Raw genomic sequence first — 15,896 nt, forward strand, 5'->3', positions numbered from 1 at the left:
CCAATTTGTCTTTGCAAACAATCTTCGCCTCTTCCACATTCATGCATCTCCTCATACATACACGCCTATCGTTCCAACTCCTGACCTTACCACTTTCAAGTATTTAAAATACTTGATCACGCCAAGTTTTTCTCAGTCTTCCTCTGTTTCTATTACCTACCACATTCGCATCATATATTTGTTTTACTATCCTCTCATTCGATTCACATGTCCAAACCATCTCATCACACAGCCACACCAAATTCTGTTTATGTATTAATTATAAATCAAACACAGATTTTTTGAGTCTACTAAGATGTATTTTATTAACAAAAACACATAAAAAATTAATATTGGGACTATCGTGACAAAATTAATATTGTGACCGTAGTCCATTTGATCTTCACATTTGTTTGATAATGCCCTAACAAGGCGAAACAAATGTCACAATAATAATTTTGTATGTTTTTTTAATAGATTTATATTATCCACTGACACTTCGTAATGGAATTGCATTTTTAATATATTATTAGATTAAAACCAATACTTTTAGTTTTTCCACTTACCGTCGTTACCGACATCATCAGACTGGTCTGATGATGTTGGTAACGACGAAACCCGGTAGCTGGTCAAATAAAAATAAAGTGGAAAAGCTAAAAATATTGATTTTAATCTAATAATATATTAATTTTGTATGCGTTTTTGTTAATAAAATACAATTTATGATTTAAAAAATCTGTGTTTGATTTAAAATCAATACATAAATTAAAATGGAGTTCTACAAATTAAACGCCAAATCAATAATTAAATACCAAAGTCTGTTAGCTAGTTGTTTGAATAAAGAATATTTGTGCATTAATTGAATAGAAACATCCCGAAGTAATTTGCAGATACATGAAAAGTAGTGATTATTTATCATTTAATGACAATATAACAGTCTAAAATGAGATAATATTAATTATTCGTGATTCGAACGTGAAATCGATTTATATCTTGCCAGCTAATATAACATGAGGCTAATATAACATGAGGCTAATATACATCTCACCAATAGATGTCTCTAGTGAAGTTCTAGTGATTCAAGAACAAGGTTTCTAAATTGGTTCATATATAAAGAACTTCCAAGAATTTGAGTAGTGTGGTTGTCAATAATGGGTAGAATTGGTGAATGTTACACGTGTGTAAAGTGATCACTTAAACCAGCCGATGACGGTCGTCAGCCCCGTAAATGCCCAGACTTCCATATTCTTCTTCATCTTTGATGAGATGTCAAAAAATAATAGGCTAATATAACATGAGGTTAATATAACAGCTAATATAATATGAGGCGAATGTTAGTGGGAAAAGAAGCAGAGGAAGACCGAGAAAAACATGGCACGATCAGGTATGCCAAATACTTGAAAATGGTCAGGTTAGAAGTCGTAACAATCGGCGGGTATGTATGAGGAGATGCATGAACGTGTAAGAGGCGGAGAATGTTTGCAAGGACAGAGTGGTGTGGCGCTCTATTCTCTCTGCCTACCCCTGCGGGGAAGCGGCGTGATGGCTAGTTAGTTTTTTTTTAGCTAATATAACAATATAATTTTGTCCGCCTCCGAGTGTAATGGTCAGCATGCTCGGTTCGATTCCCAGGGGGGTTTAATAAATATAAGTGATTTTTTCACTCTTATATTTATTCAATATTACACTGGACTGGTACCTAAAGTGGAGGGCTGATCACCTTTCCTTCATGTGTAATCGATCGAAATAACACTGCGTTTATATGAAGCAGTGCCCTATGCACCATTGGGGTGCGGTAAGGGATTTATTATTATTATTATTATAACAACAAAAATAGATAATAATGTTACCGTCAAACTACGTCATCGAGTTACTTCACCGTTATGAACACTTTCTAAGTAAAATTTAGAGAATGCAGGGTGCATCATTGTACGAAGTGTGAATGAATAATTTAAATGCATAAATTGTTAGGGCATGTTCTTTCGACAGATGCATCCCTAAAACAATGAAGATCCCCAGGTGAAGCGACATTAAACACGTTAACGACGATTGTTCAAACAATAAAAATAAAGCAACAAAATAATAATGAGGTAGTTGAGAAAGGCACACAACATGAATTTTGTTGACGCCTCTCATGTACACACAGAAGAGTTTGAGAAGATTTTCTTTTCATTGGCATGTAAGTGAAGAAAACAACCTGACTGAGAAACAACATATGTATTTTATATGGCGTTCTATTCTACATATCGCTTACCTTTTCTTCAAAATGCAAAAACTAAACTTTCTGCCTTGTAGCGGGTAAATATTAAGTTAAAAATGTGCTGCTTTTGATGGGATGAAGTACATTTTCTGGGCATTCCGAAAACATGCACAACTGAAAATTTACGATTTTTGATTTATAACGTTCTTGAAAGGAGTGAGCGATATATCAAAAACAGTTCAAATTACAAATTTCCTACCGATATTAAATGAAATATCGTTATCGTAATTTAAACAAATTAACTATTAGTAATTATTTATAACCTTTTAACCGTAAATTATTAAAGTTACAAAAAAAAAACAAAACACTGAAAAAAATTGTGTTATCAAAATAAAATAATGTTTTTGTTAATTTTAATAAGAAACAAATACAGTCAATAATTATTTTTTTCATAAATTGATTCGGGAGTCACTTTGTGTTAAAATCTATCATTTTTTTATTAAGTTTAACATAGTAAATACCAAATAGTGGTATTTACTAAGTAAAACTTAAATTATTTTTTTTTATCTTTTTTTTATTCATAATTATGCCCGAATTAATTAATTATGAATCTAAGTGTGAATCTAAGTGTGAATAAACATAAGTGATTATTATATGTTTTATATACATCCTAATCCAGAGTATCCAAAACAGCTGTGAATTCCAGACGAATTGGTTGATAGACGTCTCACGTTTCGATCGGTTACAACATCTGCTATGGATAAAGTGATCTTACTAGCACGCAACCAGCGCACTAGATTTGGCAAGCGTGACTTTACTGTTGCGGGCCCAATGGCGTGGAATGCTCTTAGAGTAGTGAGAGTCCACCAGTAGTTAGAGAAAGTGAGAGTGACATGATCTTTAGAAGAAAAAAAACTAAACAAGCATTTGTCTGCTAAATCATTTCCACTATCTTCTTTTCCGCAATTCAATCGCAGGAAACCCCCCTTGAAATATTTTACGAAAATGGCGCTTTATAAATTATCAGTCTATTTTTATACATTGATTGAAATATGCGTTAAAAAAACGCAACTATGCTTGTTTCCATGTTAATATCGTAATTGCATATTACTCGTACATGAAATTGATCAATGCTGATACTCGATTACACAAATACTATTGCGTGATAATAATTTCCTTCGCAAATATAAATATGTATCACAAATTAAATCTGCCCTCTATATTGACACAATTATTATCACCAGAACAGGAACTAAAAATGCGCACGGTAATGAGCTCCTAAGTACGTGAATTGAATCACGTACACAATTTTATCGATGGTTCTCAAAATGTAACAGTAAAGTGCCTTATCTTCAAAAAATATTTACATTAAAAAATAATATGATGAGATTTCTAAATGGTATTGTGGAGATTACTTTGGATTTCAGGACCAATTTTTCAATCCCGTCACTACACTTAAAAAAAAACAATAATTAGAATTTCATTGGTAAAATAGGTACATACTATTTTATGAACATTGATTCAACATATTTTGCTTCACGAGATGCGATAAACAACATGAAATGCAATGAGGGATGAGTGCATTCAATTAAAAAAATATATTAAGATAAAATGAGCTTAGCTTTTTTTTTAATTATTAATATTTTATTTTCTTTTACATTATTTGTGATATTGAGCAAATATATACTTAATACCGAACCATTAAAAAATAAAAATGTTTTTTGTGTGAGATAAAATTCTGAAATACAAATAATTTTTTTGTAAAGTTAAGGTGACGTAATGAGATACTATGTGACAGTTTATTCCTTACTTAGTTGTGAAAATTATAATTGCAGATTCATGTTAATGTGTTTTACTTTATATCATATAAATTGCTCTGGTACCATATAGTTCTTATAATAAATTTAAAATTTCACAGTAAATAAACAACTACAATTTCTAAAAGAAACTATAAACAAATATAAATGGGAAAGTAAATGTACATAAAAAATAATGACGGATGTTCAGAATGAGAAATTAATCTCAATCGTAAAACTGTGATATTAATAATAATGAGAAAATTTTTATTCAATGACAAGTAAAGAAAGACGAAAGATTAGAAGAAGAAAAACAAGGCTGATTTTATGTAAATAATAAAATCGCAATTTGATTTTATATTTTTAAAAATATATAAAACAAAATACCGTAGCAAAAAATTACAATCACTGTTAACAGGGGGCGCGCCATAACAATCCATTATCTACACGTTGGAGAAATGACACTGTCTACCCTCAAGGTCACATTAAAGGGTAGTTCAATAAAAACAAAATAATAAAATAATAATTGATTGCAGAAAATCTCTCTGTTATGAGAGACTTTCTAAAAGTAAAGCACATCCATTCACCCTCGCGTCAGTATAATATGATACATTTTTAATACCATTCTTTTGATACCATCCACACATACTAATTTGAAGATCTTTTTGTACTAACACATATTTACAATATTATTTTTAAATATGTATTTGTATAAATATTATTTTTAAATACTTATCTAAAGCCACGATAAATATAATTAAAATGTAACTTTGTTCTTAAATCAATATAAATACTTTATTGTAACTTAATTATGTCTACCGGTGTCGAAGCTAACCGCTTCATTATCAAGACTGATTAATTAATCATTCTTGATAAAGAAGCGGTTAGCTACGAAACCGGTAGACATTGTAATTAAGTTATAATAAAATATTTATAGTGATTTTAAAACAAAGTTACATATCGATTATAAAATGGAAAATCACAAAGTTAGTGCTTCAAATATAAATTATATCCACGTAAAATATTTTTTAAATTAAATATTATCGTTACTTGGTAGTTGAAACACCTCGGGAATGATAAGACTGCGCACGTGAACCGGCAAAATTATCAGCTTGCCATAACATTACTCACTAGTGACGTCACTGTCGACTAGACGAGAGGGTCAATAGATTATCGTAGGTAAATTGCAATCCGCGCAGAGCGCTGCTAATTGATAGCGACTCCGCGAGAGTATAATATGTGCTATACGTTGACCCATTTAGTTGAGGTCAGAGCACTAAAACGAAATAACCATTTGTAGTGCATCGTAAAAATGCAATAAAAGATTTAAAAATATCCCTATAATCTAGTCCACAGGTTCTCAAACTTTTTAGCCAAGAAACCCCTCATAAAATATTCCCCCCATTTCGGGAACGTTTATGCCAGAATATCCCCTTATAAAGAGAGAGAGAGAGAGAGAGAGAGGAGGAATACAAATATACTGCCCACTTCCCAGTCCTCTATTTCGTATCCTAGGGATTCAGTATCCCGTAGAATATCTTTCCAGTGCCTACCGGGGTGCGGTATCACCCCCATTGAGAACCTATTGATTGACATCAGATTTTTGTAACTCCACCCTAATCCATTACCCATCATCTAAAAATCGTAACTAAACTTTTGCTCTTAAAATTTAATTATTTATTACAACATTCGACTATTCAGGTCTAAGTGTAAAAATATCGATTGCCGAAAAAAATATCTCGTCACTAAATATTAATTATGTTTAATATTTAGTGACGAGACATTTTGTAATTTTGATAAATATTAACCATATATTAATTATGGCACCTTTTTGGATATACTCAAATAGAGAAAAAATAAAATACCTGAAAATATTTTTTTACCCGAAGAATAGCCATTGTCAGAGTGTTCATAATCACGTATTTAATATTAATAAAAATAAATTACTTTAACCATATGTATTCATAATAAATATTTAAATTTCATAAATCATTTAAAAGTCACTAAATACGAAAGTTTAAGTATACAAAACTGATCAAACAAGAGAGATTATTATTTTTATTGGAACATACACAATGTAACGACACTTAATAAATATTATTTTAAGTTATTTACTTATGTCGTTTAACATGATTAAATGTATCCAAATACAGTTAACATATATTTATATTCTAAAGAATTACATACAAAAATAACAAAAATGATTTTTAGAAATATCTCCAATACGCTTAATTTTAACTATTGGTCAATTAACTGTATCTATATTTCAACAATATTATTCGATTCTATGTTTAATTCTTGTGTCGGGTTGTGGTCTCGTGGTTAGTGTCGTGGATTTGAGAGTTTCTGGGTTTGAACACACTTACGACAATTTGATACCTGAGCCGCTTAGGCTCACGAAAATAGTGCGAAATTAAAATATTTAATAATGCAATAAAAACGTAAATTTATCGTTTTTTTTAAATAAAGAAAACTGATTCCTGATAACTAAGTCCCAAATAACAAAGATTTTTTTTGTGTAGTAGGCTAAAAATAAAATGATGCGTCTCTAGTTTAAAACCTAGATTTTAAGTTTAAATAACTCAAATCACATCCAAGGGTGAAGACTGACAGGAGCATTTCGTCGTAACGTTACATGTTACGATGCGAGCATTCAGGCAGTCAGTATACCGAGCCGAGCGCTCGATCCATAGTTTCGGATGCTCAGTGATGCTCGCCGCGAGCGATGTTACGACGTTATGTTACGACGAAATGCTCCGGTCAGTCTCCACTTAATACTTCTACTACCTTTACGCCGTTATCTGCAGGGGTAGGCAGAGAGGATGAAGCGTCACACTTTTCTCTCCTAACATACACTCCTAGCTTCCTTCATATAGGTACATACATCTAGTCATACATGCCCTTCGATTACGCAGACTTTTGACATCACCAGATTTTAGATTTTGATTAATCTGGTCGTGCCAAGTCTTTTTTGTCCGTCCTCGTTCTGTTCTCTCGTTCATATTTACCAAATATACTTTCTTAGTCTTTCTCTCGTTATCTATTCGCTCCACATTAAGGTGTATGGACCACTTTAAAGAACTATTCTTAATATTTTCACCAAATTTCCCTGGTTCAACCTTACAGTTCTTTCTTACATAAATTATGATGGTAATTATGAAATTAACCATTTTTTACTTATATTATAATTCTTGTTATGTTCTAATCCTTTATATTATTTGAGCCAAAATTTAAAATGCGTATTTCAAAAAAATCGTCCCATAAAATTACTTAAATATAATATAAAATTAAAGAAGAATTTAAATAAACCCAAACAATAGATTATATTTGTATATTTAAACAACGTCAAAATTAGCGAGACAGTTTACTTATATATGCAGGTTTCAATAAATCGTTACATGTAATTTAAAATACATAAATCAGGTAGCATGATGCCGTGTTACAGAAAACATCGTCATAAATTAAAAGGCATCGTCATCGTGAAACCTAAAATGGACGGTTACCCTAGCGCGTATGCGAAGGTCGTCTAGAGCGACAATTACAAACCGACACAATTCCTAGAATAAAAGAGACAAACAATTTTACAATCCAATCAAATAACTCCCGGTACTTGATAGCAAATTAATTGCGAAGATAGCAGATTAAAACTTTTTACGTGCATGGTAAAATTTTGACGTGTGAAACACGCTCGCAACAGTCGCATACGTGACGATCCTCAGGTATGTAGTTATTATGAAATGAGGTGTGATTAATTTCTTTTATTTGCATATTGTATTGAATGATTCAACATTTCATTTAGCGATAAACGATTGCGGATTTTGTTTGTCATGAAACCTTTCACTTGTTTCAATACGAAGGCTTAAAAATAAATGACCTGGAAACAGATCGGAATATGTATATCATAAGCGATAGGACTTTTTTCAAGAGATATATTTGTGTTTTTATAATTTACACAAATATTTCAATTTCATACTATTTCAGTGAGCCTAAGAAGCTTATTATTAGAAATATGTATCAAATTGTGGTAGAGTGGGTTCGAACCGAGAAACTGACTGAAAAGTCTGCGACACTAACCACGGGACCACAACCCGACACGAATAAATTTTTGAAATCAAATAAATTCACAACATTTTGAGCGTGTCCAAAAACTTATTTACAAATCTGAGTTTTCTCCATTGAGGGGTAATTTTTACATTTTTTTACATTATCGGAATAAATAAAAATAAGATTTGACACTGGCAGAAACATCCTCTTACTGGGTGACTGCTAAATAAAATATCATTGTTTGGTAAAAAAAAAAGCGTGCTAATTCTACTAGTAAATTTTAAAAATATATTTAAAATATTTTTTTGTTCATCTTTATATTGTACATAAGGATCAGGCTGCGGTCATGTGGTTAGTGTCGCGGACTCTGAGCCAGAGTTTCAAGGTTCGAGCCTACTCTACCGCAACTTAATTCGTATTTTTAATGACGATCTGCTGAGGCCTACGAAAATACAATGAAAATTAAAAAAATGTGTTTACAATAAGAAGACAAATATATATATTTTCTTAAAATTTCATTGACAAAAAGTACCTACATTTGGATAGCAGAGTAGACATTTTTATTTTATATATTAAGTATTAAAATCGAACATTGATTTTTAGAGTCTACGAAATTGTATTTTATTATTAAAAACACATAAATATAAAAATTGTTACAATTGTTTCGCCTTATTATGGCATTTTCAAACTGCTGTACATTGCGATAACTAGGCGAAATAATTGTCACAAATTTAATTTTTATGTGTACAACAAAATACAATTTAGTAGACTCTAAAAATCAGCGTTTGATTTTAATATTTAAGATTTAAATTAAAACGGAGTTCTACAAATTAAATGCCAAATCTATAAATAATTATATACTTATATTCAAAGTTATATCGTATAATATTAATCCCCTATCGACTCTACATTTGATATGTGACACTTAAATAACAATCAACGCTTCCTTCTTTTACATTTTACAATTTCAAGACCCCTGTAAGGTGACCGAAACATTGTTAAGAGGTGATATTACAGTATAAACCTAAAAATATGTACTACTTTCGAATGATATATTTGTATAACTAGAAATAAAATAATGTACAGTCAGTGGCGTGCAGAGAATTAATTAGGGTAGGCAGTAGAGGTAGGTAGTAAGGTAAGCTGGGTACTACTTAGTAAGGAAGGGTAGGTACTAGTTGCGTTTTTATATGTCGCTCACTCCTTTCAACAACGTCATAAATCAAAAAACTTTATTTTTCAGGAGATCGTTTTTAAAGTTTAAAAATATAATACAATGTATTAAAAATAAATATCAAGCCAATTATTGAACTTTTTACTGTGCAACAGATCTTTTTTAGGTAGAACCTGAAGGTTTTTTTTTCCATTTGATAAATATTAAGTATATTTAAAAAAATAATTAAACAAAAGCTTTTCTTCAAAATGCAAAAACAACACTTTCTGCCCTGTAGCGGGTAAATATTAAGTTTAAAATATGCCGCTTTTGCTGGGATATAGTACATTTTCTGGGCATTCCGAAAACATGCACAACTGAAAATTGATGATTTTTTATGTATGACGTTCAAAGGAATGAGCGATGTCACGAAGGTAAGTTAGGATAGGCATTGCTTTTATACCTGTATGGAATGCATACCCCTGTATACAGTAAATATATTATAATAAGTCCAATTTCATTAATACCCCAATATCAAAAAACCTATTATTTTTCTGTTTTATATTTTTGACATTTACAGAATAAAGAACTTCGAGATGAAAATAGCAGTTTGTAGTACATCGACAAGAAATATGTTTGCAAAATAAATACCTACGAAAATATAAGGTATCATAAATATTAAATTATAATGTATATCAGATTCCTTTATTGAAAGTTATTAAACAAATATATACAGCGTCCGATCAATTGGTAATGAAGATAACAGATAACTAGGGCGTTCGAATAAAATCAATGAGAATTAATTAATTGATGGTTTTTTAAGCATTGCCAATAATTGTAATTGGCAATTGAGATGGAAAAACATTTTTCAATTCAAACAAGGCTGTTGAGATTTTTTTTCAATTGTATTATAGATTTAATAGCTCATTTGGAATAGGTACCCCATTCCTATTGCTACTCCTGTACTCCTTACGAAAAAAGTATTTTTTTTAAAATACTATGCATTATTTGAACATATTTCAAATTCCAGAGTACAATATCTGCCATTAAAAATACAGACAGTTATATCTAAGTTATATCTAATTTAATAAATAAATTAAATATACTACGATGACAGTTTTTTTCTTATTCCTATGCATTCCCCAACATTAAGTAACTCTATAATCCAGCAATAAGATACAGCTAATGCAACACACGATTCATAATTAGTTTTGAATTCCTAATGAAGCTCTGACACCTATTCCTGCTTGTCTAGTTTTTTTTCAACCCAAAATTACTATATTTTCACGAAACGCATACGTAAATTCTATGCAAAAAAAAACCTGTTTTGTGAAAAAAAAACATGACTGCTTTCTTTGAATCCATAAATACAAATATTTCATTATGCTAAAATGTTCACGTATTAAGAGAAAAATACTGTACATATTTTTATCTGTATTGAGAAATATTGGCGTTTGAAAATGTCTCCAAGATATAGTAGATATTTATAACTGTATTGAAAAATAATAGTGTCTGAAAGTTTCTCAAATATATTTTACCTCTTAAAAATATGTTTATCTAATTCAATCTATTACTAAAAAAAGACTTGGGACTAATTATTTAAAATTATCAATTTTATAAATGCAAAATTTGACATTCATGTATATTATATTTCAATATTTAACTACAAATGCATTTTTTTATTTGTCAGAGCTACGTGCATTTTTTTTAGTTTTCTCAAAAATTAGTTCAGTATGGAATTATCACCATATGAACATACACCCATGAGTAGGTACTATGATATTTTGTCACGTAAGCGCCGCGTCGTAAGCAAGTAACTTTCGTAAACAAATAATGACCATGAAATCTTTATGGGTTTTTCTTGTTTTTTGGAAGTTACGTATTCTTTAAAATGGTAGAAAATTTCTAAAATAATTTACTCATACAATATTTAAAATATCAGTTTTTATTGTATTTTTTTTTTTATAAATAAATAAAATGTATATTATAGTTGTCATTATGACGTTAGCTGCAAGCACGATTTTTTTTGACAGCGCGTTACGCACTGTCGACGAAGTTGATAATTTATCAACGGCCTTTGATATTGACAGGGCGATGTCGTGTAATAATGTCAATTTGTGTATCGTTATACAGAAAAAAATACAGCTGGGATTCTTCTATAAATAACACAGGTCGGATATAATAAAACGAGTCGCAACCAGGAACAAATACTGGAGACGCTTCGTAATGTTGCCGACCAGACTTGACCCCAGCTCATTGCCCTACTTATTAATATCAATAATATACAATCCTTGCACCTAGACGATCATTACCAATGTCAGATAAGCTCCACCACGTGTTTTGCGTACGCCTCGCGATGAAATAATAACAAATCTAGCTATAAAATAGCGCGAGATCAGCACAATAACACATTGCTAGGTTGGTATTCCCAACTTACCTTTGGTTTGAGAGCGTACACAGCACTATATTTCCTCCACTTTGTGGCCGCGTAGAGCAGCATTCCACCGGCGGCGATGCACCCACATGTAACGGAAATATTACTAAACGATTTGACATTTCGAACTGTGCTAAAACAACGACCCGAACGTAAAAATTTCGACGTTTTTTGAGAAATTCCAAATGACAGCCTGCTCACGGTAGCCATGTTGAAATTCCCAACAGCTGACAGGCGAGAAAGAGATAGGAAGAGTATGGCCGTTTTAGCAGACGAGCGCAGCCGAACGGCAACGAAATTTATCGAAGTGGATTTCTTACCCTCAGAATAATTTGATCTTTTTTTTTCAATATTTATTTTCAGACAGCTACTATTTCTTTGGGTGAAACTATCACCAATCCAGTGAATAGGTATATCTAAAGATAATATTCATAAATTCTCACCAATTAAGATTATATATAATATTTATCGCCTAAAAATGGATAAAATACGAAAATTTTTAAATTCTTTTATTTTTGTAGGTATTTCTTTTTTTTGTGAGTACATATATACCAGCAACAATATTATTTATCAAAGGCACTTGCGCGAACAACGACCGTCTCGCGTAGGTATCATTACAGATGGAAAAATGGTATTCTTGCAGCAGTTTATCCATCAAAACAGTTGTATTATATATTTTTTACAATAAATTATTCGAAATAAAAGAAATTGATTAGTTTTGCTTAAAACTTTAAAAGGTTATACTTTTTTTTTGTTATCCCTTTTCTTCTCTCTATTTTATGAAATCGCATGTCTCATTATCAGCAATAGTTCGGCTGTCCAATCTCAAAACACAGTAAGGGTTTTTTTTTTGAGACTTTTTTTTAATGCCCTTACTGTGTTTTAAGTTTGGACAGCCGAGTTGATCTGACGTAATTAAATTGATTTACAATTGTAAGTCCCTACTAAAAAAATATCTTTATTGCTGATAACAAGGAATAAATGCAGGGCTGAGATAAATATTTTCGATAAAATAAAGAATGATGGGTTGAGATAGTTTGGATATGTTTAAACGAATAAGTGAGGAAAAAACGAAAGAACATTTTTTTTTAAATTACATAAATTGTATACATATATTTACGAGAACAATTATAAAATATATTTTAAATATTTTTGCAGAGACCCACCAAGCCACCTTGTGTGTCTTTTCGGTGGAGTTCTTTTTACATACGTTTATATATTTTAACGTTTATCTATTTTATACACAAAAAAGAGAGAGAGAAAAAAAGATAAAAACTGATTTACAATTTTCAAAAAAATAACTCTTTATCATTTACCCATTCCTTTATTTTGCATTCGTTCCATATTATACAATATTTTGACCTCTACTCTCCGTCGGCAACAAATTAAATATATTCGGAACGATATATTGAAGTGAAAGCGAAAGTAGTTGGAAGAAGAATCAGAGGAAGACGAGGAAATCTTGGCATGATCAGTATTTCCCATCGTGATTTTTTTTTGTTGTTGTTGAAAAGTTCATAAGTAAAGTGATATTCTAAATAATTTATTCAATAACAAAATTAAGAAGATATTCACCTTTAAACACTATACATACCTATATACTTACATGTATACATAGATTCTCGCACGTGTAAAATATATCTACATAAATACTTGGCACTCATTTGTCTTACATAAAATTTCACTGTTTTGATTTTCTTCTGACAAAACTATTTGAAATAAAAAAAATACTTTTTGGCACATCTGCCTGAAGGGTGTCAGGTGTCGACTCCCCGTTACGATTTGTATTTTATGCTGAACCTAAAGACATATATGTAGCATCGAAGCTTACAGTCACTAAAGAGAAGTAATAGAATGTAATTGTTATTTGAGAGAGGCAACTTCAGAACGCGACCGGCTGCGCAAAAAGCCAGGCGTGTTGTCTGCGCACAATCGTTTTTAGAAAATGTACTTTTTTAACTCTTTCCCTTTCAATAACTCTTTTCTTTTCAAAATCATATATTTATTTCAAAGAAAAACTTATTTTTTTAGCAAAATTTTCAATTAAACGTTTAACGTCTCCTTGTAAAAAATAATCCTTCTCTAATAACTTTTAAGAAACGTCTGAGACATTACTATCTATCATTAGAATCCTAACTATCCAACAAACCTCCTCTCTAAGGTTTTCACTCTACCTCCTTCCCTAAACTCCCCTTTTCCTTTGCCTTCCTTATTATCATCAATTTGTTATGAATGTTTTTTTTATGTTCAAGTACTATCTACCCTCTGATTACAAATAGCTATATATGGTATCACACGTTTTGACCAAATCACTAGTCTGTTTGTGGTTAGTTGGAAGATATTGCATTTTAGCAATAAGCTCGCCAATGTATTTATTTAGTATGATGTTTAAATAAATAAATAAAATGTCATAAAATTTACCCTGAAGGGGGCAACAGGTTGTTGCCGATACTCGTTGGTTGTTAATAAAAATGTGAGTGGATCAAAAAACTTAGTCTTTTTTCTCAAAATAATATATCACTATGATCCACAAAGTTAATGCTTTCAATATTCAAAATACAAAAAAATAAAATAAAATTTTACCTGGGTTCAAAGGAAATTAAGTTGCGGGCTATCGAATATCCCGACTTAATCCATCACGTAATCTACCAATCAATCTATCACCTAAATACAATGCACTACACTGTCCAGCTGTGCATCATATTCTTTAACATTGGAAGTGATGGAAGATCAATAATAGATCAGTGTTGTGTGTAGTGTAGAGCGTAGGGAAATTCGTACGTGCAAAATTCTAGATCAGCTGACTGCCAGACTACGTCACAGTCACATTATCTTGTAAACTCGAGATATTTTCAGTTCCAAGAGAGAGCATTGAATCATTTTCAACTTCCGAAAATACTTTTATGTCATCTCCGTAACGCATGCATCCAAATTATTTTCAGTTCTCGAAACTAGGTGAGGTCCCGTGACACAGCTAACGTATTTCGGCAAAAGAACACGTGAAGACAAGGAGTATAAGATATTTATAATAAATATGGTTTTGTAACAATATAATTTTTTTTTTGTGCAGATACTTTGTGAAACATTTTATAAAATAAATAAAACTCAACCTTGTTTTTAAAAACTTTTATTTTTGGTGAATCCATTCCTAAAGAAGACGAGGTGCTTGTCGATTTCACAAAAATAAATATATTCAATTTTCAATTCTTAGGTTCAAACATCAACTTTTTTATATTTGGCTTTGCATTTTTAGTGAATAACATACTCGTACTTCTGCCAAATTCAATTCTCCGTAACTCAAGAATTTGCATTACAATTTTTATAATACTTATCGACCTGAAATAGACGTGGGGCTTGTCGATTTCGCAAAAATAAATATATGTAAAATTAATTTTTAGGTTCAAACTACATCTTAAAAGTTGGCTTTGCATTTTTAGTAAATAACTCTTTTTTGAAATTATCTATTATAAATCTGAATCAATTGTCTTTGGGAGCTGAGGCTGTCATTTAGTTGTCTGTGCTTTTTTGCATTTTCCAAAAGCAGGCGGTGCCGGAAAGCTAATTATTATATCGATTTTTCGATCGAAAGGTCAGCCTAAAAACTTAGAAGTAAAGTGAAATCCACTTGGAGATTTGATGTATGTGATTAGATTTTTCTTTGTATCAATGTTATAAGTGATAATTTAAATGTTTAAGTCCCGGCTCTCTTTTTTTGTTGTGAAATATGGTGCAATCGACACATGTAAATTTATACATATGTAAATAGTACGAATGTGAATAATAGCAGTGATCTGGCAAAAAAAAATCAGCATATCAGTTGGTAAGTGTTTTTTTTTTTGTTTATTTAATTGATTTTTTTTAAAACTATTACTAAATTTCCGTCAGTCACAATTATCATTTTATTATTGTTACAAACATTCTTGTTTTTAGAACGAAGAAAATTTTTTGGTTCTAAAGTGTTCTTTATAGTCAGTTCCTACCCACTTATTTGTTTTCGTGTAATATGATAATCGATTATTAGTATTACTGTTTTTTTTTTATACTTGCCTTTGACAAACTAATTATATTTATAATTTATATTTGAAGCACTTACTATGTGATTTTCCGTTTGATAATTAAAATTTAACTTTGTTTTTAGTGATTTTTAAACAAAGTTACATTTTAATTATAATTTATTGAAACACATTCACAAAGTTTTTCATTAATTTTGAGAAAATTACGCAATATATAATTTTTAGCGATTGTAAGAAGGTATTATATGTGCAAACAAATAAAACAATGGTATAAGTT

At 30.7% G+C, this 15,896-nt stretch overlaps 1 protein-coding gene across 2 annotated transcripts in view; it reads right to left on the minus strand.

The window, feature by feature from the left end:
- The window catches only part of MICU3 (Mitochondrial calcium uptake 3), a 135,012-nt gene extending 123,184 nt beyond the window's left edge, over nucleotides 1–11,828 (minus strand). For both annotated transcript variants that reach the window (XM_088278093.1, XM_088278092.1), the window contains exon 1: nucleotides 11,610–11,828. In XM_088278093.1, the coding sequence (XP_088134219.1) occupies nucleotides 11,610–11,816 (207 nt within the window). In that variant the 5' untranslated portion in view covers nucleotides 11,817–11,828. The remainder of the gene's footprint in view (nucleotides 1–11,609) is intronic.
- Nucleotides 11,829–15,896: the final 4,068 nt, after the last annotated feature.

Source organism: Brachycentrus maculatus, unplaced genomic scaffold, assembly GCF_059751285.1.
Source record: "Brachycentrus maculatus isolate JH-2025_06_01 unplaced genomic scaffold, ASM5975128v1 h1tg000055l, whole genome shotgun sequence".
NCBI classification, from domain to species: Eukaryota; Metazoa; Arthropoda; class Insecta; order Trichoptera; family Brachycentridae; genus Brachycentrus; species Brachycentrus maculatus.